Here is a 27,500-nt window from a genome sequence, read left to right as displayed (position 1 = left end):
GCGTGTAAGGAAGGATAAGGTGAGGAGGTGCAGAGATGGGAGGGGAGGAAGTGAGGGGAAAAGAAGGAGTCTACAGAGATAGTGTTGGATTGTGTGGGTGTAGAGGGAGAGATAAGAGCGGATAGGGAGTGAGTGTGGGAATGGTAGGAAAGAAAAAAAAAAAGAAAAAGGGAGAAGAAGAGAGAGAGGAGGAGTTTCAGAAGGAGGAAAGAGGACAAGAAATAACAGCAAAAAGAAAGCAAGAAGGTGAGATGGAAAAAAAAGTAAAGCAAAAAATGATAATCAAGACAAAAAAAAAAGTGACGAAAATGGAAAAGAGGAGAAGGGAAGAAAAAAGTAAGAGGAAGAAGGAAGGAAAAGTTGTTAAAAGCGGAGGAGGTGGAGGGTGAAGGATAACACCAAGAAAATAAGATAATTACAACGAAGACGGAAAAGGAGGAAGATTATTTTCATGACGGACGGAGAAATGAAGAAAGAAGCAAGTAAGGAAGCAAGGAAGCAAGGAAGCAAGAAAGGAAAGAAGTGGGCAGAGGCGAAATATAATATACAGTAACGTTTTTTTCATTATGGCCAAAACTCAGGTGTGTGTGTGTGTGTGTGTGTGTGTGTGTGTGTGTGTGTGTGTGTGTGTGTGTGTGTGTGTGTGTGTGTGTGTGTCCGACCTCTGTCACGGCACACACACACACACACACACACACACACTGGTGTAGGTGGAGGGTGGAAGAGCAGGAGGTGGAGCAAGAGAAGGTGGTGGTGGTGCTGGTGGTGGTGCTGGTGGTGGCTGAGTCATCACTTGAGTTCATTCTTTTATTTTTCACTCTTTGTTCCTCGCCCTAACGGGACTTAATTTTCTGCGGGGGCTGTTTTTCCTCGCTGCAGTGTTGAAAGTGTGAATCATCGTGGTAATGGTGGTGGTGGTGGTGGAGGTGGTGGTGCCTGTGGCGGTAATGGTAGTGGTAGTGAAGGTGGTGGTGATGGTGATAGTTAAAAAAATAGAGGAAAGAAGAAAATAATGTTAACAATGATAATGATTAGAACTGCACGCACTGGTAATGATGATAGTGGTAGTAATAATGATTACACACACACACACACACACACACACACACACACACACACACACACACACACACACACACACACACACACACACACACACACACACACACACACACACACACACACACACACACAGTACCTACCTGACGACCTATCCATCCAGTCTTTTTAATTACCAATGACACAACTACACGCACACGCACAAAAAAAAAAATAAATAAATAAATAAACACGTAACAAAACACAAAACACCAATAGCTTTCATTAGTCGTGTTTGTCGTGCTGTGTATTGTTGATGATGCTAAAAAAAAAAAAAAAAAAAAAAAAAACACTGACACCAGACGCACACAGAGGCACACAGGCAAACATAACATACACAAACAGAACACAAAACTTTCCCTCTTCCTCCCCACCCACTGTGCCTCCCTTGGGAAAACGAGGTTAAGGGGTCATGGTAGGCAGAGAGGGAGGAGATGAAACTAAGAGCGTGCTGGAGTAAGAGAAGGAAGGAGAGAGTGACGAGAGGCATTGCTGAGGGGAGAACAGAACTGATATGGTGGAATAGAAGAAAGACTGGCAGAGAGAAGGAAAGAGTGACACGGAAAGTAGACAGTTAATAAAAAGATAAATGAACAGAGAGAAGGAAAGAAAGAGTGACGAAGTGAATAGACAGGAAAATTAGAAAAACGTGAACAGAGAGAGAGAGAGAGAGAGAGAGAGAGAGAGAGAGAGAAAGGAAAAATTAAAAAGACATGTGAACAGAGAGAAGGAAAAGGAGAGTGGCAAGGAGAGTAAATGGTGAATAGAAAGACTGATGAGTAGAAAGAAGAGTGAAAAGGGTGAAAATGAAGAGCACTGGATGGGAAGGGGGGGGATAGATGAAAGACAGCTAAACAGAGAGAAAGAAAGAGAGAGTGACGGGGAGGAAAACAAATGGATAATGGAAGAAGAAAAAGTGAACGGAGAGAAAGAAAGAGAAAGTGACAAGGAGAATAGATGGGAAATTGAAAAAAAAATAAAAAAAGACAAGGGAACATTAGAACCTTTTTATTTACTTATTTATTATTATTATTATTTATTTATTTTTTTTTGAGATGAAGGAGGAAGAAAACCAAGGCATAGATAAATAAATAAATGTGTTTTTTTTTCGAAAGAGATTATCGTGTCTTTTATTGGTTTTCTAAGCCGTGTCCTCCTCCTCCTCCTCCTCCTCCTCCTCCTCCTCCTCCTCCTCCTCCTCCTCCTTTCACTTTCATTGGGTCTGTGCCACCTTTTCTATATGTGCAATTAATATGAAGATGATGGAAGGGTGATGTTAAGAGCGTAAGATTACTGAACTCTTCCTCCTCCTCCTCCTCCTCCTCCTCCTCCTCCTCCTCTCATTCAAATTTTTCTCACCATATCAAAGAATGAGTCATGACGATTAACGTGTGTGTGTATGTGAGAGAAGAAAACACACACACACACACACACACACACACACACACACACACACACACACACACACACACACACACACACACACACACCAACTCTTCTTGTGCTCATTAGCCTAAGTGGCGTCTGAGAGGACCTGTAGACTCCCTTTTTCCTAATTTTTAAGAGGATCGGAATACACGTCAGTTTGCGTTGCTATGCGATTACAAAGAGAGAGAGAGAGAGAGAGAGAGAGAGAGAGAGAGAGACTAGAGGAGAGTGAACGGCTGTCTCCGGGTCCTTTCGGGTGAGGGAGGATGAGAGAAGAGAGCGATGAGTGAGGGAGGACAAGAGGAGAGGAAGTAAGGAGTGCAAGCTAGGTGAGGGAGGCAAGGAGTGAAGAGATGAGGGAGAGTGAAGGAGGATAAATGGAGAGAAAGTGAGGGAGGCAAGGAGTGAGAAGGTGAGGGACGCAAGGAATGAGGAGGTGAGGGACGCAAGGAGTAGGAGGTGAGGGAGGCTGAAGTGAGGGTGGAAGGCGAGGTGTGATTAGGTGAAAGGGGGAGAAGATGAGGTGAAGTAGGAAAGGAGGAGGTGAGGGTAGAAGCTCGGAGGGATGAGAAGCAGCAGCAGCAGCAGCAGCCCTGAGTCTTGTGGGGCAGCACGCTAAGGGCTTAGGATAATGAAAGCAAGAAGAAAGGGAGAGAAGGAAGGAAGGAAGGGAGGTAGGAGAAGGAGGAGGATTAGAAGCAGAAGGAAGAGAAAGGGGCGACGGTCGTATCAGAACGTGAAATAAGGTTTAAAATCGCTGCTGCACTGAGGGTTGGTCGAGTGCTACATTTTATGGGAGATATTATTGCAGCTTTCAGGGATATATACCCCCGGTGAGGCCTCCCACAAGGCCCGCCACTACCACCCTTCCCGCCCAGCCCACCGTGCGGCCCGCCCACCACCTTCCTCACGCCACAGTCGGCCCTCCGCCAGCCGCCGAGAGGGATTAACCCGTCCCGCCGCCCTGGACGCCCCCCAAGGAGCTCCTGCTTGCGATTTATGGCGCATGGGAGGGCGGGCGAATCTGGACCGTCTGCACGAGGACACACGGGCGGCTCTTCCTCGGCACGGAGTATTAACCTTATGGAAACTCCAGCAGCCTCATTATTGCTCATCTCTTCACTTTATATAATTTTCTCCCTAAATTATCAGCACGACTCCAGCTTGGGCATGGACGGACGGTCCTCGTGTGTGTGTGTGTGTGTGTGTGTGTGTGTGTGTGTGTGTGTGTGTGTGTGTGTGTGTGTGTGTGTGTGTGTGTGTGTTACGTAAGATAGTTCACGTAAGTGTGTTGTTTGTGTGTGTGTGTGTGTGTGTGTGTGTGTGTGTGTGTGTGTGTGTGTGTGTGTTTATACCTTGTGTCAGTATAGCGCATAAAGTACGCGATGATTTCCCAAGTGCAGCTTCTTGTATGTTTATTTTCTTTTTTTATTAACGTAGCTGGAGGAAGACGAAGAGCTGAGGAAACTCCTGAGAGAGAGGAAAAAATAGAAATAGTTTTTCTCTGGAACTTCTCTCAGAAAGGAAAGTGTAAGTTTTTTTTCTACTTTTTTCTTTACAGTTTTCTCATTCAGACTCTTCTCGACAATCATCACTATAGAAGACTTTCATGTCGCAATTAAAAATCAAGAACGACAACAAGATTATTATACACGAGCACGAGCATATTACATTGGTAGGGTAGAGCCTTTGACATTACTAATGGTTTAATAATATCAGGCGGCTGCCACAATATTACAGTGGTAACGAGCAGCTGCCTCAGAGAGAGAGAGAGAGAGAGAGAGAGAGAGAGACTGGTGAGTATGGCAATAAGGAATTTTACTTACTGTACTGCATAGGGACTGACACCTTCATTGAGCCCTATTATAACTTTTGCCCTAGACCAATGACCTTCTTACATAAAAAAAAAAATAAATAAATAACAAAAGACTACCTAAAAAACACACACCACCCACACACCACTTTCCACCTCACACCATCCACACGCCCTCAACTTCAGCATCATCCTCCACCCATAAAGCACGTCAGCAGAGGCCATTGTAGTATTTTTGTACGCCACCACATCATCTCTCCTGTGTGTCTGCGTGTCTCTAAAGGTGCGCCTATTTTACATCTCCTAATGCTTCCCAAACACGGCCACCTGGAGGCTCCCTATCAGGTGTGCAGAGGCGGCTTTGTTTCCTCAGGTACACGAAGGAGGCAGGGGCGTGTGCTAGATTGGTTTGTGATTAATATCTCTCTCTCTCTCTCTCTCTCTCTCTCTCTCTCTCTCTCTCTCTCTCTCTCTCTCTCTCTCTCTCTCTCTCTCTCTCTCTCTCTCTCTGTTTCCCCGTCAGTTCTCAGCCTCGGCAGGGGTAGATTGTTTTCTGGCAGGCCTTGTCCTCTCACGTCAGCCTCTGCCACGCGCCTCACTCACCGATGAAATTTATAGGTTGCCCGTGAGCAGCCGAGGGAAGAATAAGAAGAGGAGTGCTGGTATTGGCGGTGGTGGTGGTGGTGGTGGCAAACTGGTTGAGAGTTTGGGTGTTGATATATATCCTTCAATTTTCTGGAATTAGATTTAAGACGTTTGTTGTTTTATTTATATTAGGATTTGTGTGGCTAGTGATTCCTTTGTTCTTCGTCCTCTCTCTTCGTCCATGCGTGTGGCTGTAGCAAAGTATGACACATTCAAGCTTAATAAAAGGTAGAAGGTGACAGCTGATTTGGTACTCCTGCAGTACGAGTGATGACGATGTTATAAGTTTATTTTCTTCTTCTTCTATTTGTGTGTGTAATTTGTTAAAGCTTCTTGCTGGCTTGAACCTGAGGTGCTAACCAAGTCCTTCCTTTGTTCCAGGCTTCGACCCAAGTGACAGTGGAAGCGCCACTAACAGCAGTGCAGCTCCTCGTGGATGGCAAGGACACAAACATCATCCTTCCCAAGAACAAGAACGCCTCTCTCAAAGCTGTAGTTTCCCCATTAGGAGCCCAGCGCACCACTGAGTTCTTCTTTAGCGTCTACGAGTATTGGATAAGTACCGACGAAATATACCTTCTGTTTCCCACGCCAGGCGAAGTGACTTTGCAAGTGTGGGTGAAAAATAAGATTTCCCGCGTGGAGTCCCAGGAGGTGCGCGTGCTGGTGGTGGAAGAGATTGGAAATGTGAGAGGCTTGGCTGACCATGACTCTGTTCTTGTGTATGAGGCGAGAAACTACACAGTCTTGGTCGGGCGCGGCACGAACATTACCTACACTTGGGACTTCGGCGGCAGCTTCCTGCAGCCGGTCAACACCACAGTCCCCACCAAGACTCACACCTACTTACTGCCCGGCACGTACACTCTTACCGTGAGCCTCACCACGCCCTTGGGAGACCTTCACGTCCTCACCAGTAAAGTCTTCGTCCTCAAGTCCGGAAAGTGCGACACACCAAAGGTCCTGCAGTTCTACCCCAGAGACACGTCCGCTAAAAGAGAGGTGAGTCCCAGTGCGTGTGTTAGGCCTTATTTCCTGTGTCCAGAGCCGCCAGTCTGGGGCGGAGCCTGCCAAAATGGTGGGCCTTCAAGACGCACGTAATGACTCCAGAAAGCGTTCTATAAAGTGGATTTTCGTGGCCCAAAATGATATCCCTCAAAGACCCTTTTAAGGATCCCGTGGAGGACGAATATCCACCCGCAGGAGTTTTATTAGAGTCGCGGCGGGAGGAGGGGAAGGATCCGTCCCAAGCCAGGAGAGGGGAGGGTGGGGGGCGCCGCGGGGCGGTGAAGGGAACAGCTGGAGGGGAGAGGGTTTCCTTGTCGGGCGTGGCGGGAAGCACCGTTGACTGTGCTACCCCCGCTGCCCCTGAGTGCCGCCCCCAGCTGGCCTCGCCCTCACCCCTCACTCTCACCCCCAACACCGAACCGCCGCCGCCTCTTCCTGTTATTTTAAGGACCAATGATATATATATATATATATATATATATATATATATATATATATATATATATATATATATATATATATATATATATATATATATATATATATATATATATATATATATATATATGATATGGTAGATTCTGGATTCAAACATTCTGTGAATAGAAAAACTATATTTACTACATTTCAGTTATTGGTTTCGTGCATCAAGTACAAAGTAAATATCAGTTTTCGATTTAGAATACAATATTTCATTTTCTTTTGTCTGTGAGAAAATAAACAGCGCTGGTGTGGCGTAGTGAGCGCTGGATGAGGTGCCTCTGGACAGCCTGGCGTGGCGTGAGTGACGGCGGTGGAGACCCCTGGATATCTTGGCGCGGCAGTAGCATCGCCACGCCCTTAGTGCCTCGTGTCCTGCTGAAGAGTGATTAAATAAATAATAAAATTAACCATGTCTGGGAATTATCTTTACGAAAAATTAAGATTTGCCAACTTATGAATAAGCGTTTTATTTTTTTAGTACTTAATTGATTAAGGATATGGTAATAAAATTGTAAACTGTAAATTAAGTCTTTCAAGTCCAAGTAATAGGTTTACATTATTTCAAGTCAAGATACCATCGTCACTGACCGTGTTTCCTTTAAGGAACTTCTGATTTGTGACCGATAATGCTGATGCATTTTCAAAACTTTCTTTGGTAATAACGTATATTTATTTATATGTCATGAATATTCTTGATTGTCGTAAGTGTGTCTTGCCTGTTGACTGGTATATATCTGCATGCCTCACAACAAAAAATGTACTCAAATCCTGTACATCATGAGACACTAGCAGCTGAATGTGGACAGAATTCGTACCAAGATTCAGTGACTGGCTGGAAGACAGGAACACGAGAGCGCGGTTTGGCGATAAGGACAGATGGCTTCAGTAATATTAACCTTTGTCAGATTTGTTTTTATTTTTATTTTATTATTGTTATTATTTTTCTTCAAGTTTCCGTTGGACGGAACAAGGGCATGAACTAGCTAGCTGTACAAGCAGTGGGAATTCTGTTGGTGGATTGCGAGGTGGTAGGTGAAAAGATGCTGGAACTTACCTTTGCTCATTCAGAGAGAGAGAGAAGGGGGGGAGGGGCTGGAATTGATGGATAAGGCAGTGCGGTGTGTTCCCTCTGCTAGCGAGACAGGTGAAAATGTGTGAAATATGTATGCACAGTTCTGGTAAGTGGAGGTAAAGGGGAAGAGAGGAGAGGCGCACAGACAGAGCAAAGGCAGAATCAAAAGAGAAACGGACAGCGAGGCCCATGACTGTTCTCTTCGCGGCGCACCATGGATCCTCGCCGTCGTGTTGCTGAGGGCCGAGCACCGCCAGCCGACGCTCATTCTCGTTGGTGTTAGTGAGGGGCCGGAGCGTCCCTGTAGTCCAGTTAGCGTCGCTCCCGCAGAATGGTCGGCGGTGCTGAGGCTCTAATGGTTTGTTGTTCTCTGACAGCCGTGTATGTCTGTATGCCGCCTGCTGCCCGCACCTCCTCTTCTCTTCCGCTGCTGGCCGGCCCCGTATGTCTGGCGCAGCAGTGCGTGGTCAAGAGAGTGTTGGAAAAAAAATCTTCGTCGTGTAATTTCCGTAGTGACTCCCGCGTGGCAGCAGACGGGGCGACTTACACTTCCAGGACTGGAAAGGGCAGGATGTACCTCTCGGGAAAAATCCTTTTCAGGGTGTCCTTTGGAATGGGAATGGCAAGATTCCCCTGGAGAGCAAACATCGTACTGTGGGAACTTTTCTTTCCTGCGTGAGAGCATCGGGATGCCACGCCCGCGGCCACATCTTGGCGGCGGATTAACACCACAGGACCGCTGGGTCATAACAGGATCTGTAAATAGTGTCAGTGTGGAGGCGCGAGGTGGAGGCGCTGCCACCCAGCCATTCCTTCCGCCCGTGCACCTAGTTTACGCCTCCCTGACCGACCCTCGGCGTCCGGGACACCATTACCGGCTGCCGCTGGCCCCGACCTCACTCGGAGCCAATTTGCCCCCCGCCGACTCGCGACCCAGCTCGCCAGTTAAAGAACCCGAGCCAGAGCGAAGTGGAGCGAGGCTTCAATATCAATGTGTCGTTGTGAATCTGGAATTTACGATAAAGTGAAGAGCATTTGTCGTGCGAAATGGGCCGTTGTAGCTCCCTGGGTCGACGGCGGCGCCCTGAACGTCCGTTCAGTAGCGGGGACGTTTTTATCAGCGTGTTAGCGAGAGAGAGAGAGAGAGAGAGAGAGAGAGAGAGAGAGAGAGAGATCGTGTTGCTAGGTGCCTACGTTTCCTCCCCCCCCTCTCCCTCCATTACAGCTCGCTAAAGATATGATGAAATTGTTTCAACAAAATTATTATCCACATGCATGCATAGAGTACTGATTTACGAGTCATAAATTAATTTGCAGGCTCCAAAATAACTCACACGTACCCCTCGCTTTTCATGAACCAGCACCACCACAATACCCCTCGCACACACACACACACGCACACACACACACACACACACACACACACACACACACACACACACACACACACACACACACACACACACACACACCTGCGCCAACTTTGTTAAAGATCATCAATATACAAAGTTCGAGATTCGGTCCATCTAATGCTGTTATCTTTTGTCGTATTCGTCGTTTTCTCCTCCTCCTCCTCCTCCTCCTCCTCCTCCTCCTCCTCCTCCTCCTCCTCCTCCTCCTCCTCCTCCTCCGGACCATTACCTTCCCTTGCTACGTCACCATTATTCTGTAATTCCACTCTTCCAGGCCGTCGCTCCTTCATTGTCTGGTCGTTCCTTGGCGTTGCTTTTCTAGTGTTCTGTGCCGCCGCTTCCCCTTCCCTGACACCTCTGTTCTCCTGCCTCCCGCCACTGTTCCTCCCTCCGCATGTATCTGACGTGAGGGAGAGAGAGAGGGAGAGGGAAGGAGGGAGGGAGGGTCACCTTAAAGCTAGTGTGTCATGAAATCCTTTGTGTTTCTACTCCCAAAAGGTCATTGATATATTGAACACTAAGCAGGCAAACTGGTTGACATCTTTTCACGTAACTAGTAGCATCAGAATGGCCATTAAATCAAGGCAGGTTACTCTGTCGCCCCGCCAGATCGACCGCCTGCAATCAGAGTGACGTCACGGGGAGGGCTCCTGTCGGGTCCCTTCTCGAGCTGAACGCTGCTACTGCCAAAATGGTTGAATGTACGTTGTGTTGTTTGGGGCCCTACTCATCTGTTCACCCGTGCTCGCGTTCCCCGTTACCCGCGTATAGAGTTATGGATCGGGGTTCTGAGAAGAGTATACAAGTTGAAAAGGCGTGGATACCCCCTGATGTTTAGGCCCGTATGCAAAAAACGCTCAACTCTTTCACCATGACAGTTTTCAAAGGCCAGAGATTTTTTTTTTTTTTTTTATCTGTTGATTGTGTAAAGTTTTGTTAATTTGTCATTAGAACGATAAAACTCACTTAAAAAAAAAAAAACACTTCAATTTAAGTTTTTTTGACTGCTCGTCGTGGAAGCGCGGGCCAGAAGTGTTTTCAGAATATGATCCTTTGGGTGATGTTTTAAGTAAATTGTAAGCTAGATGGTAAGATAGTAGTGCACACCGGCATAGATTAAGGTTTACTGAAGACATACGAGTAGAAGAGGTGCACTTCCTGAGGTATCGGGTGACGGTGTAGCTGTATTGTAAGTTAGATCGTTGTGTTTTGGTTTATAGCTGAAGCTTTAGTGAGCGTCAAGAATTCGAGAAATGTTTGTCCATGTGTAGATCGCAGGTTTTGAGTCAATGGTTCAGGTTTCACAATTTAAGGTTAGTATACTCAAACGTTTGGGTGTCTGTCTCCACTACTCTGCATAAATTTTAGTGGAAGTTATTGGTGTTTTCAAGAGTATTTTCATGATTATGGTGATGAAATACATACAAGAGAACCTGAAAAAATCTCTCTCTCTCTCTCTCTCTCTCTCTCTCTCTCTCTCTCTCTCTCTCTCTCTCTCTCTCTCTCTCTCTCTCTCTCTCTCTCTCTCTCTCTCTCTCTCTCTGATAAGGTTGTATACTAATCCACACGAACCTCTCGTAAAAGACAAGGCCACTGCAGAAATGAAATTGGCTTTCCTCTCACAGCCTGTTTTAATTTTTTTTTTAAGGTATTATGAGTTTTTTTGTTTTTTTCATGACTGCTTTCCCAACATTAAAAAAGAATAAAATAAATCCAGATGGAAGAGGCAGCGTTCTCTAATTTAATCTAATATCATATATGAACTCGTTGTTTTGGTGCCAGAAAGTAGTCAGTTTATGTCCAGTCAAGAGGCATCGTCACTGACGTAGCGCATCCTTGTCTTCTATTCGCTTCATAATTTGCTCGGCCAGTCCGACAATGGAAAATAAACTGTAGTAGAAGTAAAACTAGTATTCCGACACGCTTTGCTCTTTCACTGTTTTCCAAGGCTATAAATACGACTAGCTGGATTTTTACGATTGTTTCTTCGGTTGCTTATTTAGAAATCATGATGACCTGTCGCTACAATCATAGTAAAACCAGTGAAAACCAATAATAGTTCAATTAGAGTCCTTTGAAAGTAGTGGAGACGCGATGAAGAAGTCTTTCAGAACACAGGTTTAAGTCGTTATGATCAACCTTTTTGTTATATGGGATTGTCATTTTCCTCATACATAAAGGTATACAAGTTGAGTCCACCTTACTATACTCCTTATAACACAGCTTAACCCCTTCAGTACCGTGACGCGTTTTCATCTTCATTCTGGTTACTATTTGGCGATTTTACACAACTTCAGAAACTTGTGTGGCGATTGGAATAGTGAAGACTTACTATTAATCTTTTGACCTTCATAGACCCTTCCTGATGTCAATAGAATCGTCTGATCATACCCAAAACTCGATGTAAAAATTAGTTCCAGTACTTGTAGAGGTTAAGACTTTATGATCAACCATTGTGTTATAAGGGATTGTTATTTTCCTCATACGTATATATATATATATATATATATATATATATATATATATATATATATATATATATATATATATATATATATATATATATATATATATATATATATATATATATATATATATATATATATATATATATATATATATATATATATATATATATATATATTACACCGTTTGTGAAATTGCCCATTTCATGAAATGCAAACCCAATTCATGAGATGAACCTAACCTAACCTAACCTAACCTAACCTAACCATTTCATGAAATGGCCTCTCCATTGCACATTTCATGAATTGGGTTAGGTTAGGTTAGGTTAGGTTCATTTCATGAATTGGGTTTGCCCATTTCATGAAATGGGCAATTTCACAAACGGTGTAACATATATATATATATATATATATATATATATATATATATATATATATATATATATATATATATATATATATATATATATATACATACATACATACATACATACATACATACATACACACACACACACACACACACACACACACACACACACACACACACACACACACACACACACACACACACACACACACACACACACACACACACACACGAGTCCACCGTACCATACTCCTTGTAAGCCTCAGGGTTCGTATTCAGAAACGCATTGGTCTCGCAGCACGATTATTTTCCAAGGCCACAGAGATGATTAGCAGGGTTTTCAAGAGTGTTTTTCCAGATGATAATGTAGAAATCTTGTCACTCTGCCTCTAGGATCGTAAAAACACCCTAAAAACTGGTGGAAATTCAAATAAAGCCTTTTGAAATAGTGGAGGTGAAGCGCAGAAGTGTTTTGAGAATACGAGTCCTGTTTCCTTACAGTTAACGTGTACTTGAGTATAGTACGTGCACATGACGGACGAGTGCATTACTGATGAGAGTCACGAGCTCAGCATCGCACGACACCATACAGCATTGATCTAATCGTATCATACCTACCCTGCCGTGCCATGCCGTGCTGTGCTGTGCCGTGAGAGGGTGCGTGTTTGCGTGCATGATTGTGTACGTGGACGGGCGCGTTTGCTCACTCACAACCTCGCGTGCATTTGCTGATTAATGTTCCTGCTCACCCACATTTCCTGGCGCCTTTTTGCTCTGTAATTTTTTTGCACCATTCATTTTTATGTTTATTATTACTCTGCTGTAGAAAAGAGTCTGGCAGCTTCTTTCTTCTCTTATCTGCTGAACGTGACCTCCATCCCACGCTCGTCCTTTGCCTCCAACCCCTCCTTTTCCTCTTCCTCCTCCTCCTTCCCTCCCTCCTTCCTTCCTTCCTTCCTTCCTTCCTGCCTTCTTTCCTCCCCCCTCCTTTTTTCCTTCGCTACTTTCTTCCTTCACTGACCAATCTTCATTTATTCATTCTTCTTTCACTTACTCCCTCCTCCTCCTCCTCCTCCTCCTCAACCGCATACTTACAAAGTCCTGAGGATAAAGAAGAAGGTTAAAGAAGGATAGAAAGAGGAGGAGGAGAAGGAGGAGGACGACGACGATGACGACGACGAGGAGGAGGAGGGAAGATGTACTTATAAGTAGAGGTGGTGGAGGAGATGAATGTCTAATGGAGAGGAGAATTGGAAGATTAATGGAGATGATGGTGAAGTTTTCGTAATGTGGAGATGTTTTCCTGTGTTATTTGTTTATTTATGTATATATTTGTTTGCTATCGTGTCAGTCATCGTTTATCTCTCTCTCTCTCTCTCTCTCTCTCTCTCTCTCTCTCTCTCTCTCTCTCTCTCTCTCTCTCTCTCTCTCTCTCTCTCTCTCTCTCTCTCTCTCTCTCTCTCTGCCATAGTAAATCTTGTATATTTAACTACCTTGTGAATTTCATCCCTTCATCTTCAGCTTGATTGGATGGAAAGAACGGTATTATAGATCTGACAAAAAAATGTATTGTTGCTGCAGAGAGAGAGAGAGAGAGAGAGAGAGAGAGAGAGAGAGAGAGAGAGAGAGAGAGAGAGAGAGAGAGACTTTTTTGGAGCCAACAAACAAACTCACATCAACTTTGCCTCGTTGTGTGTGTGTGTGTGTGTGTGTGTGTGTGTGTGTGTGTGTGTGTGTGTGTGTGTGTAGTCTATCCCTTCATTCTTCTACATTTCTTTCCCTACCTAGTACCGTTTCTATGATCACTTTTTTTTTTTATTTCGTTCAACATTTTCATTATTTTCTTTCATTCATTAATCTTTCCTCCTCCTCCTCCTCCTCCTCCTCCTCCTCCTCCTCCTCCTCCTCCTCCTCCTCCTCCTCCTCCTCCTCCTCCCTGCTGTGTCTGTACGGTAGCCCTGTGATTTTATTGGCATTTTATTCTAAAGTCTGTCTTTTTTTTTATTAGTGAAATTAGAAATCTTTATCAACGGTAAAAGGAACGTAGAGAGAGAATGAAAGTGATATGAGGCACACTGCTACTGCTACCACCACCACCACCACCATCATCATCATCATCATCATCATCATCATCATCATCATCATCACTACTACTACTACTACTACTACTACTACTACTACTACTACTACTACTACTACTACTACTACTGGAAAAAGCTTGATGCAGAACGAAGTTTTGTGTGTGGAAGGGTTAATGGATAGAGAGAGAGAGAGAGAGAGAGAGAGAGAGAGAGAGAAAGTGGGAGGGTGTTGGAACTTGAAGGTGGAGAAAAGGATGAGAATGATGGGAAGGAATAAAGGAGGAGGCTCATCGAGAAAACTTGTACCATTGATTGGAAGAGGCGGAAGGGAAGGGAAAGGTGATTGATTGTAGACCCCAAGTGGCTGGCGAAGAGTGGTTGAGAGGATGACGGAGGAGGAGGAGGAGGAAGGAAGAAGAAGAAGAAGAAGAAGAAGAAGAAGAAGAAGAAGAGGAGGAGGATTGGTGCGAAGATTTTAACCCCTTCTGTACTGGGACACATTTTTGCCTTGAGATTTATGTACGATTAGACCATTATATTGACATTTAGAAGAGTGTATAAAAGTCATAAGATTAATGGCCCCTCTCTGCACTATTTTAATCTCCACATGAGTTTCTGAAGCTGTGTTAAATCACCAAACAATAAACAGAAGGAATTTGAAGACGGGTCCTGGTACTGGAGGAAGTTAAGGCAAGTGAAAATGTGTGAAATATGGAATAGCGAAGGTACAGGAGAAAAATGATGAACAGCAGAGCGTGATTCCTGTAAAGTCTCAACTGTTTTGATAGAATTCATCCACGTGGCGTTGTTTATTTAGATGTACTGACGCGTGTTGGCAAAGATAGATGAGGGAAAGAAGAGTTGGTAAGAAAAGGATTTGTATGTTGGACGAAGGAACGGTGGGGTGATCATTACAAGTCTGAGAATGAAACAAAGAAAAGAAAATTAATACAGAGAAAAAAAGTGAAATTAATGATAGATAAATAAGAGAAAGAAGGAATATGATAGAAGATTGTACATGAAAATTAGGTTCGATAGAAGTACGAGTCAAATATTATATTAAAAAAAGATAAAAGAATAAAAAAAGATAAGAGTAAGAAACTATCATAAGGAAGAATTAGACGGTGAAAAAAATAATAACTGAGAATTAAAGCAAAAATATCATGCAGGCAAATAAACAAGAAAGACAATCAACAATGAATAACAACACGAGTAGGAGAAAGATAAAAGAAAGAAACTAAAATAAGAAAGAACCAGACGGTGATTAAAATAACAAATATGAGAATTAAAGCAAAAATATCATGCAGGCAAATAAACAAGAAAGACAATCAACAATGAATAACAACACGAGTGAGAGAAAGAGATAGAGAGAGAGAGGGAAGTAGATGAAGAGAAACACAATGCATAGGTGTAAATAAAGCACCGAGGAGGAACAGTAACAACAGCACAACAACAGAAGAGCGAGGAAGGAGAGGGAGAGAGAGGGAGGTGAAGAGGAAGCGTACAATGAGAAAGGGCACGGAGGAAGAGACCACATCCTGCACGGTTTCAGGGCCTAGCTAGCCAGTGCCCCGCCTGCCACGACCACCACCACCACCACCACCATCACGGCCACCACCGCCACCACCAGTAGCACTAGCGGCGGGGAGCGGCGGGCGGCCTCCACCACTGACCAACAGGGGGTCAAAAGTAATTTCCGACCAGAGGCCACGATAAAGGGAGGATCTGTGGCCCCCGCAGCGGACGAAGGCGCACTATGTGAGAGAGAGAGAGAGAGAGAGAGAGAGAGAGAGAGAGAGAGAGAGAGAGAGACGAAACAAGAAAACACGAAATAAAGAAACGAGAAAAGAAAAAACTAAAAGGAGAGAAGCTGAAGAAAAACAGAAAATAGCAAAAGATGATGGGAGAGAAGGAGAAACAGTAAGTATATAAGCGAGAGAGACAAACAAAAACAGGAAGAGTAAAGAGATGATGAAGAAACGAGTAAATAAATCAGGAGGAACCGCAAGATGGAGATCAGGAAAGAGGAGCGAGAGGAGAAACAGGAAGAGTAGGAGAGAGGAAGAAAATACACGAAATCAGAAAGAATGGGAAAAACGACCAGATGGATAAGGAAGGAGGAGGACAAGAAAGAAGAATACTGGCAGGACAGGAAGGGAAACATGAGGAGTAGAGGAGGGGAAAGAGAAAAGTAAAAAGGAGAGGAGTGAAACAAAGACGTGGAAACAAAAGGGATGAGGAGAAGAGAGAGAGAGAGAGAGAGAGAGAGAGAGAGAGAGAGAGAGAGAGAGAGAGAGAGAGAAATGGAAGAAAGTAAAGAAATGACAAGAAAATGAGGAGGGGAACAATAAAGAAGGAAGACCTAAGATTAAAAGTAAGAATAGAAAAGAAGGGAAAGAAAAAATAGAATAAGGTGAAGAATAGAAGGAGGAGGAGGAGGAAATTAAATAAAAAAAATGGACACAAAGGGAACAGCAAGAGGAAAAGAAAGAAAAATAGGCGGTGTTATAATAGAAAAATTTAGAGCAGGAAAAAAGAAAAGAAGGAAAATAGGATGAAGAAAAGGAGATGGAGAAAATAAGTAAATGATGTGAAAGAATGTATACAAAGAAATAACAAGGAAGCAAAAGATAGACCAAAGATAGTAAAGGATGGAAATGGTGGAGGAAGAAATGAAAAAAAAAATATATATATAGAGAGAGAGAAAGGCGACGATAGAGAAAGAAAAAAGAAGTGAAGAAATAGGAGAAATAGAAGGAGGAGGAGGAGGAGGAGGAGGAGGAGGAGAAGGAAAAGAAGAGAAAGAGGAAGATAAGAAGTGGAGGATGGTTGCGACAGAAGGGAATGAGATGGAAGGAGAAAATGAAAGAGGAAAAACGAAAAAAAAAAGAATACATATAAGAAATGGGACGAAGAAGAGAAAAAAATTGTGAAGTCTTCGAGGAATAAGGAAGATAAGAGGAAGAGGGAAGATTGTGAATAAAAGAAAATAGATCATCTTCAAGATTAGAAAAAAAAAATTGCAAAATTGAAGAGAGTGAAGGAAATAAAATGATAAAGCAAATAGAAAACAGAAAATGAGTGAAAAATAAAAGAATGAGGTCAGGAGAGAGAGAGAGAGAGAGAGAGAGAGAGAGAGAGAGAGAGAGAGAGAGATTTGAACGAAACAAAAAGACTATAGAAATAAAGATGAAGGATAAAGAGAAGGAGAGTGAAAATCAAGACCGCTGATGAGGAAAATTCTTACAAAATAGAATGTGAGAAAAAGAAAAAGGAAAAAGGAAAGTGGAATAAGAAGTAAAGTCATATCTCAATAACACAAGTGCTTCGCTGAAAAAGACGCAACGAAAAGCAAGCAAACAAGCGAGAGAGAGAGAGAGAGAGAGAGAGAGAGAGAGAGAGAGAGAGGTTCGGAATCTCAGTAAGAAATAGAAGTTGAAGATTACAAAAAGCGTTTCGCGAGATGAGAAAAAGTATTAAAAACGAGGAAAATAAAAAAAAGAAATATATAGGGAGGAGAGGAAAGAATGAGAACAGAATGACAAATAAAGGAAAAAGAGGAATATCAGGAACGGAGAAAATAAATAAATGTAGAAGCATACCAAAGACAGGATAGGAAAACTAAGTGAATTGCATTAAAAAAAAGTATAGAAAACATTTTAACAGAATGAAAACAATTAGAGAGAGAGAGAGAGAGAGAGAGAGAGAGAGAGAGTACGCCTTTGTCCACCGAGGGTCAGAAATATCTTAAATCATGTTGATAACCACAATGTGATTTTCAAAGTATGATATATGTAGTTTGACCTCTCTCTCTCTCTCTCTCTCTCTCTCTCTCTCTCTCTCTCTCTCTCTCTCTCTCTCTCTTGTTTTATCGAAGGTAATAGAGGAAGCGAGAGATATGTTAAAGGAGGAGGAAGAGGAGGAGGGATGGAAACTGTTATTGTAATGGCAGTACTGTTTTATCTCATTTCATGGAACAATAACTACGTCAATTTATAAAAGATGATATAAAAAGATGGTGTTTTTTGTTGTGGTTGTTGTTGGTTTCGATGATGATGAGAAAAGAAAGGTAAGAAAAAAGATACGTAGATTCAAGAAGGAGGAGGAGTTAGTTGCATTGGCGGAGATAAATGCAGTCTCAGAGGGTTAAGTTGCCGTAATTAGATGAAGGAGGTTTGAGGAGAAACAACAAGGGAACCACCACCACCACCACCACCACCTCCTCCTCCTCCTCCTCCTCCTCCTCCTCCTCCTCCTCCTCCTCCTCACTGTGAGTGGATGTGCGTCAGCTGGGTAACTTACTGTGTTGTGTTGTATTGGTCGACGCTTTATGTTGCCCCGGTGTTGTATGTCACGTGCTGGGGCCGTCTGTGTGTCCACTCACTGTGTTCGTTTTACCTGATAACAATCCTTGAAGCGGTTGATGTTTATGTGTTTGTTGACAGTACAGGAACGACGCTCTGGTGACGCAAATGTTGGTAGAAGATCAGATAGTTTTGTCTGGGATATCCTGGAAAGATCTGTAATTGGCACACAAGAATGGAACATGTTGTGGGGAAATCTTTGACCTGCTCCATATGTAGTCATGAATAATTATCAGGTGTAAGGATGCTACTGTTGAGGATGTAAAGGACAGGGCAAACTTTTTTTTTTTTTTTTTTTTTTTTTTTTATTTTTTACCTCCCAGCCAAGGGCAACAGAAAGGGTTGGGAGGAGGGGGTAAGTTCACTGAGATGCCTGTGTCATAAGGAAAGAGCCTAATGTGTCAACTGAATTTGAAGATGTGTCTTGAAATAATTTTGATGAGTAAATAGATATGGTTTAAATTATGAGTTGCAACGAGTTTGGTGACTTTTTTTATTATTATTTAACGCCGTGATTAGCCCATTGTTGTGGTGTACAAGTAAAAATGAAGGCCCAGACTATCACCTGTTGTCTTTTAGGTGCATCAGACTGACGTATTTGTAACTGTAATCGAATGAAAGACTTGCCATGAATTATATTAATGCGCTACTAAGCTTCATGTAAATTATATTGAGATGTTAGTTACTACTACTACTACTACTACTACTACTACTACTACTACTACTACTACTACTACTACTACTACTACTACTACTACTACTACTACTACTACTACTACTACTACTACTACGCTGTGGCGTAGTGGATAAGGTGGTGAGCGTGGGATAGGCAGACGTCCACGGGTAGGTTCGAATCCCACCACATGTCTCTTTGAAGCTGTGCCATTTGTCGAGTGGTTTAAAGTTACCTACATGGTGATACCCAGGTTCTAGGTGGATACGCCAAAGATACGCTATGGGTACCACTATAAATAAAATTGCCTGCGCCACTAATGGGCGGAAGCTTAACAGCGTTTCCCACATATGCTCTTCAAGTGTGCCTACAGACACTATAGGCCATAACGAAAAAAAAAAAGAAACTATTGCTGCAATAATTTGTGCTTCTAACAAAAAAAAAAAAACATACTACTACTAGCTACTACTACTACTAAAATAATTTGTGCTTCTAACATCAACACCACCATTACTACAACTGAATGAAACAAAATATAAGCATAGTAATTTGAAATGAATATGACATGTTAATTAATCGACTTGTGACCATGTACCTGTAACCCAGACTCATCTTTAACCGTGTAAATGAGTCACCTGGGCGTGGGTGAGGCAGGTGGCGGTGGTGGCGTCTCGGCGGTGCTCGCGTCGGCCTCGCTGGAGCCTAACAATGGAAGACTCTAGTCTCCGCCTCAGCCTGGACGGGAGTCTTGCATTTAATTAACTCGTAATGATCTTCTCGCTGTGTTTTATACCAGAAATAATTATCCAAATTTAATTAGAGCCAGTCTGGCAGTAGGTAAGACGAAGAGGAGGAGGAGGAAGGGGAGAATGGTAAAGGGGCAGGGAGAGGCTAGCTGCGAAGGAGGGGGAAGGAGACATGGAAAAAAGAACGAGAAAAAAATATTAGAAAAAAGAGAATATGGCGGAAGGAGGCAGGATGGATAAAAAGAAGACGGGTGATGGGGAAATCGAGACAAAGGGGTGTGTCAGGCCCCAGTAAGTAAGTTAATTTTTATCAGGGACGCCTCGTCTTTCTCCCTCCTTTGTGAACAGTATGGAAAAAAAAAAGCGAAAGAAACATACGAGCGGAAAGTTAGCGGTTCTAAGGGAGAGGAAGAAAATTTCACGTCAAATACTAATAATATGAATAAGATGAGAGAAAAGGTAGAAATGTTCCATAGAGCCACTGACACGTGTAGACCTGTGCGGGTTTTTGCTGCTTCCCTTTATTATTTTTTCATGCAGAGAATAAGTAATTGGAACAATGGTGAATATTAAGATATTACACATTCTACACTATCATTGCTCGTATCATGGAATGGAGGAGGAGGAGAAGTGAATAGAAGATAGATAAGGAAGACGAGGAATAAGATGAAGACGAAAAAGAATAAGATGGAAGAAGGACAAGGAAGAGGCCGAGGAGAGGAAAGAGAAATAGGACGAGGAGTAGGAGGAGGAAAAGAGTAGAAAAAAAGACAGGATGAGGAATATATGAAAGATGAGGACGTGGACGAAGAGGAGGAGGAGGAAGAGGAGGAGGACGAGGAGGTAACTGTGAGTCGTCGTTAATTTAAAGAGACACGAAACTTTTCTCCGGTGGGATAGGAGCCTGATGGGCAGGTAGTGGAAAGGTTAATTGTTCTGGTAATTAACACACCTGGGCCTAATCTTGCAGGTGTTTTATTCAGTGTCATTAGTCAGGTTCTGTTTTCCTCGCTAATAAACGAACGATGTTGCTGCCTCCTGTTAACCCGCCGCTTTCCATACCCACTTTGTACCACTATTTTTCCTCCTGTCTTTTTCTTCTTTTTTTTTTTTTTTCATTATACTCTTGAAAAATGTCGACACGTGTGCTCTCGTTACCTGTTTGTATTTTGCCTGATTATTTTTTTTTCTCACTTGTGTACCTGTGTGTGTGTGTGAGAGAGAGAGAGAGAGAGAGAGAGAGAAATTTTTCTTTTTAACGTTTTTAATAATCATTTCCTCTCTCTCTCTCTCTCTCTCTCTCTCTCTCTCTCTCTCTCTCTCTCTCTCTCTCTCTCTCTCTCTCTCTCATTTCGTGTCAAGAGAGAAAGTGGTAGAGATGCGTACGTGTGTGTGTGTGTGTGTGTGTGTGTGTGTGTGTGTGTGTGTGTGTGTGTGTGTGTCTGGCGGCTGCTGTGAATAAAAGCTCCTGTTTATCTTTGTACGGGAGATAAAAGGATACAGGCTGCGTACATTCATTTCGGCCGCAATTGAGGAGGACATTATTCCTTTACACTGCAAATTAAGGGGCGCCGCTTGTCGCTGGGAGGACTCTTGTTGTTTTCCACTTCTCTTGTTTCCTTATGTGATGGTGTATTCAGTTTTTTTTTTTTTTTTTTTTTTTAAGGATTATTTGTGTTGTTGATGTTTATTTTACGTGGTTTTCAGTTCCCTTTTTTGTCTTTTCTTTTTTTTTCATTTCTTTCATTTATCTCTGTCGTGAATGTTTTTCTTTTCCTCTTTTTTTTTTTTTTTTTTTTGTTTCCACGATTTCTATTTGTGTTATTTTATTTCCCTCTATTTTTTTTTTATATCTCATTTTATCTCTCGGTCTTTTTTTTTTTTTATCTATTTTCCTTTTTATTTATGTTTCCATGCCTCCTATTTGTGTTATTCCATTCCTTTTTTTTTTTTTCTTTCTCATTCTATCTCTCGCTCGTCTTTTTTTTTTTTTTTTTTTTTTTTTTTTTTTTTCTCCCTCTCTATCTCCATCTCGTGGGTTCTGTTTTCTGTTTCCTATTCCTCTGTGTGATTGTTTCCACGACTGTTGTTTTGTCTCCCCCACTCCACCCACCCCTCCCAACCCCAGTTATGTTTTTCTTTCTCTTTATTCTCTATCTGTGTCTTTCGTGAATGTTCTTTTGTGATTTCTATGTCTGATTGTTCCGTTAGGGGGAAGAGGGAGTGTCGTGGTGTTGTTGTTGTTGTTGGTGGTAGTAGTAGTAGTAGTAGTAGTAGTAGTTGATGTTGTTGTTGTTGTTGTTGTAGTGGTTAAAGTAGTAGTAAGAGAGGGAGGACAAAGAGGACTGTATGTATAAGTAGTGGTATTGGTGTTGGTTGTAGTAGTAGTAGTAGTAGTAGTAGTAGTAGTAGTCGCAGATTTTCTTTTAAAGGTTTATTTTATTCTATGGTGAATGTAACACAGATGATATCACAAGCTGGTGCTCTTCCCGACCCCAGCTCCCATTATGTGCCCCTTGAGTGGCTTTCTATATAATCTTCCTCCTCTCCATTAGGCCCAATTTGTGACGTATTCAAGAGGAGCGTGACGAGGCAACTTCATTCAGTTTCACTTTAACATTTTTCATATCTTCGCTTGTTTACGTGATACTGTACGTGTTTGTGTGTGTGTGTGTGTGTGTGTGTGTGTGTGTGTGTGTGTGTGTGTGTGTGTGTGTGTGTGTGTTTTTTTTTTTTTTTTTTTTTTTTGTACTTATATTTGTCATCTCCATTTATGTTTCGAAAGCAACTGTCATCCTCATGCTAAGACTTCATAAAAATTCCGCTCAGGCATGTTCTGTTAGTGAACTAGAGGATAAAATGTCCATAGCCAGTCATGTCTTGGAAGGAAAATCCAAGACGTGGTTTAAGCAATTTTTAAATCCCAATGGCTCTTAGGTACGGTTTGGAGAGTAGAAAAGAAATAAGTCTGCTTCAAAAGGACACTGAGAATATGAGATAGATATGGAAGAAGAAAAAATGTTCTCCAGTTTACGAGTCTTTACTATATCGCCATTCTGTGTAGTCCAAACGAAACAGAGTCCTTGTAAAATGCATAGAAAGGAAAAAACAATACCTTTCACCAGTTATGACAGGGAAAAGTAGCAGTAAGGAAACAAAGGAAACAGTAGGTGATGAAGTCCAGCGTTGACACTCGCGGCCACAACAGAAGGCAAGAAGTCAGTCACGCCAACACGGACCGACCCAAAAGAAACTCTGGAAACTGAAGGGCGGCGATGTTGTTGAGGTGTGTCACAAGCCCTCCGCCATCCTCTTTAAGGGCGTATGGATGGGAAAGGTGGAGAGGGATACGGCACCAGGGAGAAGAAGAGAGAAAGCGATAGGAACATGTGGATGGAGGGAGAAGTGGCAGGAAAGGAGGGAAATGGAGGTTAGGAAGGAAGTAGGCGGCAGAAATCAACCTTTACCTCCCGCGTTGGAATTACTACTTGATGGAATGAACTGACGGTAACAAAGGTATTTACGGAGTTGCCTTCAAAGTGCGCGGAAATGACCTTGGGAAACCCGTGCCTTTGAGTGAAGGAAATAGGGGAAGGATAGTGTTTCAGATGGAAGAGAAGGGAAGGGGAGAGTTAAGGTAAGGGAAAGCAAGGGGAAAGCAAGGCAAGGCAACAAGGAGGTTGTGTGGAAATATGTGAGAGAAGATTGGCAAACTAAATGGATTTCAGAAACGAAAAAAAAAAAGGACGGAAGGAAGGGCTGAGAGGCGAGAGAAGAGGAAGAGGGATTAGGACAAGAGGAAAGTGAGGGGAAAAACAGGAGAGGAGAAATTCGGTGAGCGGAGAAGAACGGAGAAAGATTAAAGATTAGGGATGGAAGAGAGAGAGAGAGAGAGAGAGAGAGAGAGAGAGAGAGAGAGAGTCGGTGTCCCTCGCTTTTGTTTTACGGTCCAGGAGCTGAACAATAAAAGCCTATTGGACCGAAGAGGGAAAAAATATTTCCTTCTTCGTCGAGAAAATTACAAATCCAACTGCGACGAGAGAGAGAGAGAGAGAGAGAGAGAGAGAGAGAGAGAGAGAGAGAGAGAGAGAGAGAGAGAGAGAGAGAGAGAGAGAGATGTTTTAAGTATAATGATATTGTGTTGATTCCCTGTGTGTGTGTGTGTGTGTGTGTGTGTGTGTGTGTGTGTGTGTGTGTGTGTGTGTGTGTGTGTGTTATTGAATGGAGTGGAATAAATGCTGTTAGAGAGGTGTATTAATACTTGAAATGGATGAAATACGCGTGGATTTAGCCTTTTTTTTTCACCCGGTTTATTGAAATACTGATACAGACTTGATAATAGTGTTTGCCTCGATGGTGGTGGTGGTGGTGGTGGTGGTGGTGGTGGTGGTGTGGTGAGTGAGTGGTGAGGGTGGTGGTCCTGATTGTCGTTAGTGCAATTGACAATGTTGATGTTTGTTGTTTGTTATTTTGGTTTCTTGTTCGTATTCTTGTTTTATTTATTTTTATTTATGTTGGTGACTAATATTATTCGCGTATTTTTAAGGCATTTCAGTTCTTCTTTCTTTCTTTCTTTATTCTTTTCTCTCTCTCTCTCTCTCTCTCTCTCTCTCTCTCTCTCTCTCTCTCTCTCTCTCTCTCTCTCTCTCTCTCTCTCTCTCTTTCTGTGTGTCTGTCTGTCTGTCTGTCTTAGCATTATTATTTAACGGCAATCTCGTACAATCTCAAAAAAAAAAAATATATATAGACCAATTACCTTTAGGCTTTTAGGAACGAAAATAATAATAATGATAAAGAATGACAAGAACAACACCACACAATACTCCACTATACCACCACCACTACCCCCACCACCACCACCGCTCTTGAATACACCATTACTGCGTTCCACCTAATTGAGTTCGCGTAGGAGGACGAGGAACAGTGAAATTCTCCCTGTGACTATAGACGGGAGGCAAGAAACGGCTCCAATACGAAGGGAGGGCTTGTTAAGGGGCGAGAGAGAGAGAGAGAGAGAGAGAGAGAGAGAGAGATGCGGAGGCTGGTTCTGCGGCAGTCACTGTAAGCTTTGCCAATCCGATAAGATTTTCTCTAGCATTGAACGTTGTAAATCCAGCATCTCTCTCTCTCTCTCTCTCTCTCTCTCTCTCTCTCTCTCTCTCTCTCTCCCAATTTAATGTTTCTGCCATCCAACACAAATTGGGCGAGGAGAAAGATCGTTGGATAAATAAAAATGGGACGGGAGAAGTGGTGGGGGGAGGAGGAGGTGGAGGAGGAGGAGGAGGTGGGAAGGGGGTGAAGGAAGAGGAGGAGAAACATAAAAGTCTAGTCTCCGTATCAAGACGCTGAGCTCAGAATTGCTCGCCTGATATTTTCACTAATACATTGAACTGAAATCGCTAAAATGTACAAATAAATAGATCTCTTTACTGCACTTTCTATTTCTCGTTTTTTCTTTTTCTTTTTTCGTTTATTTTTGTAGAGGAATACGTTAAGGAAGAATAGGTTGCTTGGAATACATTATGGAGAAAAGTGAAGAGGAATAAGTGAGCTTGGTAGAGGAAAGAAATGAGTATAATGTGTACAGGATAAGTAGGGAGAGAAAATAGTGTATACGTATGTGTCTTTTTTTATATCAATTTGAGCTTAATACATTACTTTATGAATACTATTAGATCGGAGAAGTTTTTCCTGGCCTGGTGCATTGTGACGAGGCTCTTGTACTGACCCATAACAAGAGAAGGGATCATTGAGCGGTCACAGTTGGTTTTACATTACACGATATGCTGATAAAAATTTACAATGCAAAATATATACCTTTGATTCATCTATACCTTTACACACCTCGGAATTATTACCGATGGACTAACATTTTTTAGATCGTGATGTTAATGACAGTTGGTGGTGATGGTGATAGAGGATAAGATTTTTTTTTCTTTTTTATGAATGACAGTTTTGGTGGTGATGGTGATAGGCAATTAAAAGTTGTTTTTTTTTTTTTTTTTTTTTTTTTTTTTGAGATTGTGAATGACAGTTGGTGGTGATGGGTGTGATGTTAATGTCAGTTGGTGGTGATGGTGATAGAGAAATAGAAATTGTTATTGTGTTTTTGAGATTGTGAATGGCAGTTGGTGGTGATTCAGGCTGTGATGTTAATGACAGTTGGTGGTGATGGTGATAGAGAATTAAGAAAGATATTGTTTTTTAGATTGTGATGATAATGATGGTGATAGATGATTAGAAAATATTATTGTTTTTGTGTTGGTAATTGTAAAGTTTGCTTGTAATGTAGTACAACATTATGTAAGCACTTGGCAACATAGGGAAATGAGGGAAAGTGTCAGTAACCATTAGGTCTACACGTGGCAATCCCTGTGTAGAATATTCTTGCATCCACCAATCATCCCTATTCAGAAATTTGTGTAATCTTTGAAAGTTCCCTTTTTGTAAGTTGCAATAGTAGCAACGATAGTAGCAGTAGTAGTAGTAGTAGTAGTAGTAGTATTTATTGTAGTAGTAGACGTTTATTGATATTGCCAGAACGCTACGTCGTTTATACACACACACACACACACACACACACGGCCCGGTAGCTCAGTGGTTAGAGCACTGGCTTCACAAGCCAGAGGACCGGGGCTCGATTCCCCGGCCGGGTGGAGATATTTGGGTGTGTCTCCTTTCACGTATAGCCCCTGTTCACCTAGCAGTGAGTAGGTACGGGATGTAAATCGAGGAGTTGTGACCTTGTTGTCCCGGTGTGTGGTGTGTGCCTGGTTTCAGATCTATCCGAAGATCGGAAATAATAAGCTCTGAGCTCGTTCCGTAGGGTAACGTCTGGCTGTCTCGTCAGAGACTGCAGCAGATCAAACAGTGAATTACACACACACACACACACACACACACACACACACACACACACACACACACACACACACACACACACACGCCCGGTAGCTCATTGGTTAAAGCGGTGGCTTCACAAGCCAGAGAACCGGGGTTCGATTCCCCGGTCGGGTGGAGATATTTGGGTGTGTCTCCTTTCACGTGTAGCCCCTGTTCACCTAGCAGTGAGTAGGTACGGGATGTAAATCGAGGAGTTGTGACCTTGTTGTCCCGGTGTGTGGTGTGTGCCTGGTCTCAGGCCTATCCGAAGATCGGAAATAATGAGCTCTGAGCTCGTTCCGTAGGGTAACGTCTGGCTGTCTCGTCAGAGACTGCAGCAGATCAAACAGTGAAAACACACACACACACACACACACACACACACACACAGAGAGAGAGAGAGAGAGAGAGAGGTGGAGGTTCATGTTACCTAGTCACATGAATACTTATTTACATTTATATATTTTCTGAAATTCTGCATCATTTTATTTTTTCCTAGCGCTTCTTGAGTTTCATTTCAAAAGCTCTTAAAAGGCTCAGCACATGTAATATTCTCGTTCTTGCTTAATATTTGTTTCATTTCCATTTTCATTTAGTCATTTTCTTCTTTAGTTTTGTATGAGAAAAACTACACGGAATGTTCTGCGTTATATATGCATATTTTCTTTTCCTGCTTTTTCTTTTTTCTTTTTTATGAGGAATGATGCATACTATATTCTATGTCACGAATGCTTCTTTCTCTCAAGTGATACATAGTTTTTGCTTTTCATTCTTTTCATTACATTCATTTCTTTTCCTCTGCTTTTAATCTTTTTTTCCTTATGGCTTTTTTATTATTTATTTATTTATTTGTTTATTTATTTTTACTGAGATCCGCCTCGTGCAATATTCTACTTAACTAATATTTCTTTTCTCCATGTGTTACGTAAGTGTAAATTCTTTATTCCCTTTTCTTTTAGT

General features: G+C 42.4%; 1 protein-coding gene across 3 annotated transcripts in view; it reads left to right on the top strand.

Annotated features, from left to right (window-relative positions):
• LOC123520860 overlaps positions 1-27,500 on the top strand; it is a 1,438,509-nt gene that overhangs the window by 1,015,499 nt on the left and 395,510 nt on the right. For all 3 annotated transcript variants that reach the window (XM_045283505.1, XM_045283504.1, XM_045283506.1), the window contains one exon: positions 5,366-5,986. In XM_045283505.1, coding sequence (XP_045139440.1) covers positions 5,366-5,986 — 621 coding nt within the window. The remainder of the gene's footprint in view (positions 1-5,365; positions 5,987-27,500) is intronic.

Source organism: Portunus trituberculatus, chromosome 47, assembly GCF_017591435.1.
Source record: "Portunus trituberculatus isolate SZX2019 chromosome 47, ASM1759143v1, whole genome shotgun sequence".
NCBI classification, from domain to species: Eukaryota; Metazoa; Arthropoda; class Malacostraca; order Decapoda; family Portunidae; genus Portunus; species Portunus trituberculatus.
This window is presented reverse-complemented; position numbering and strand designations above follow the sequence as displayed.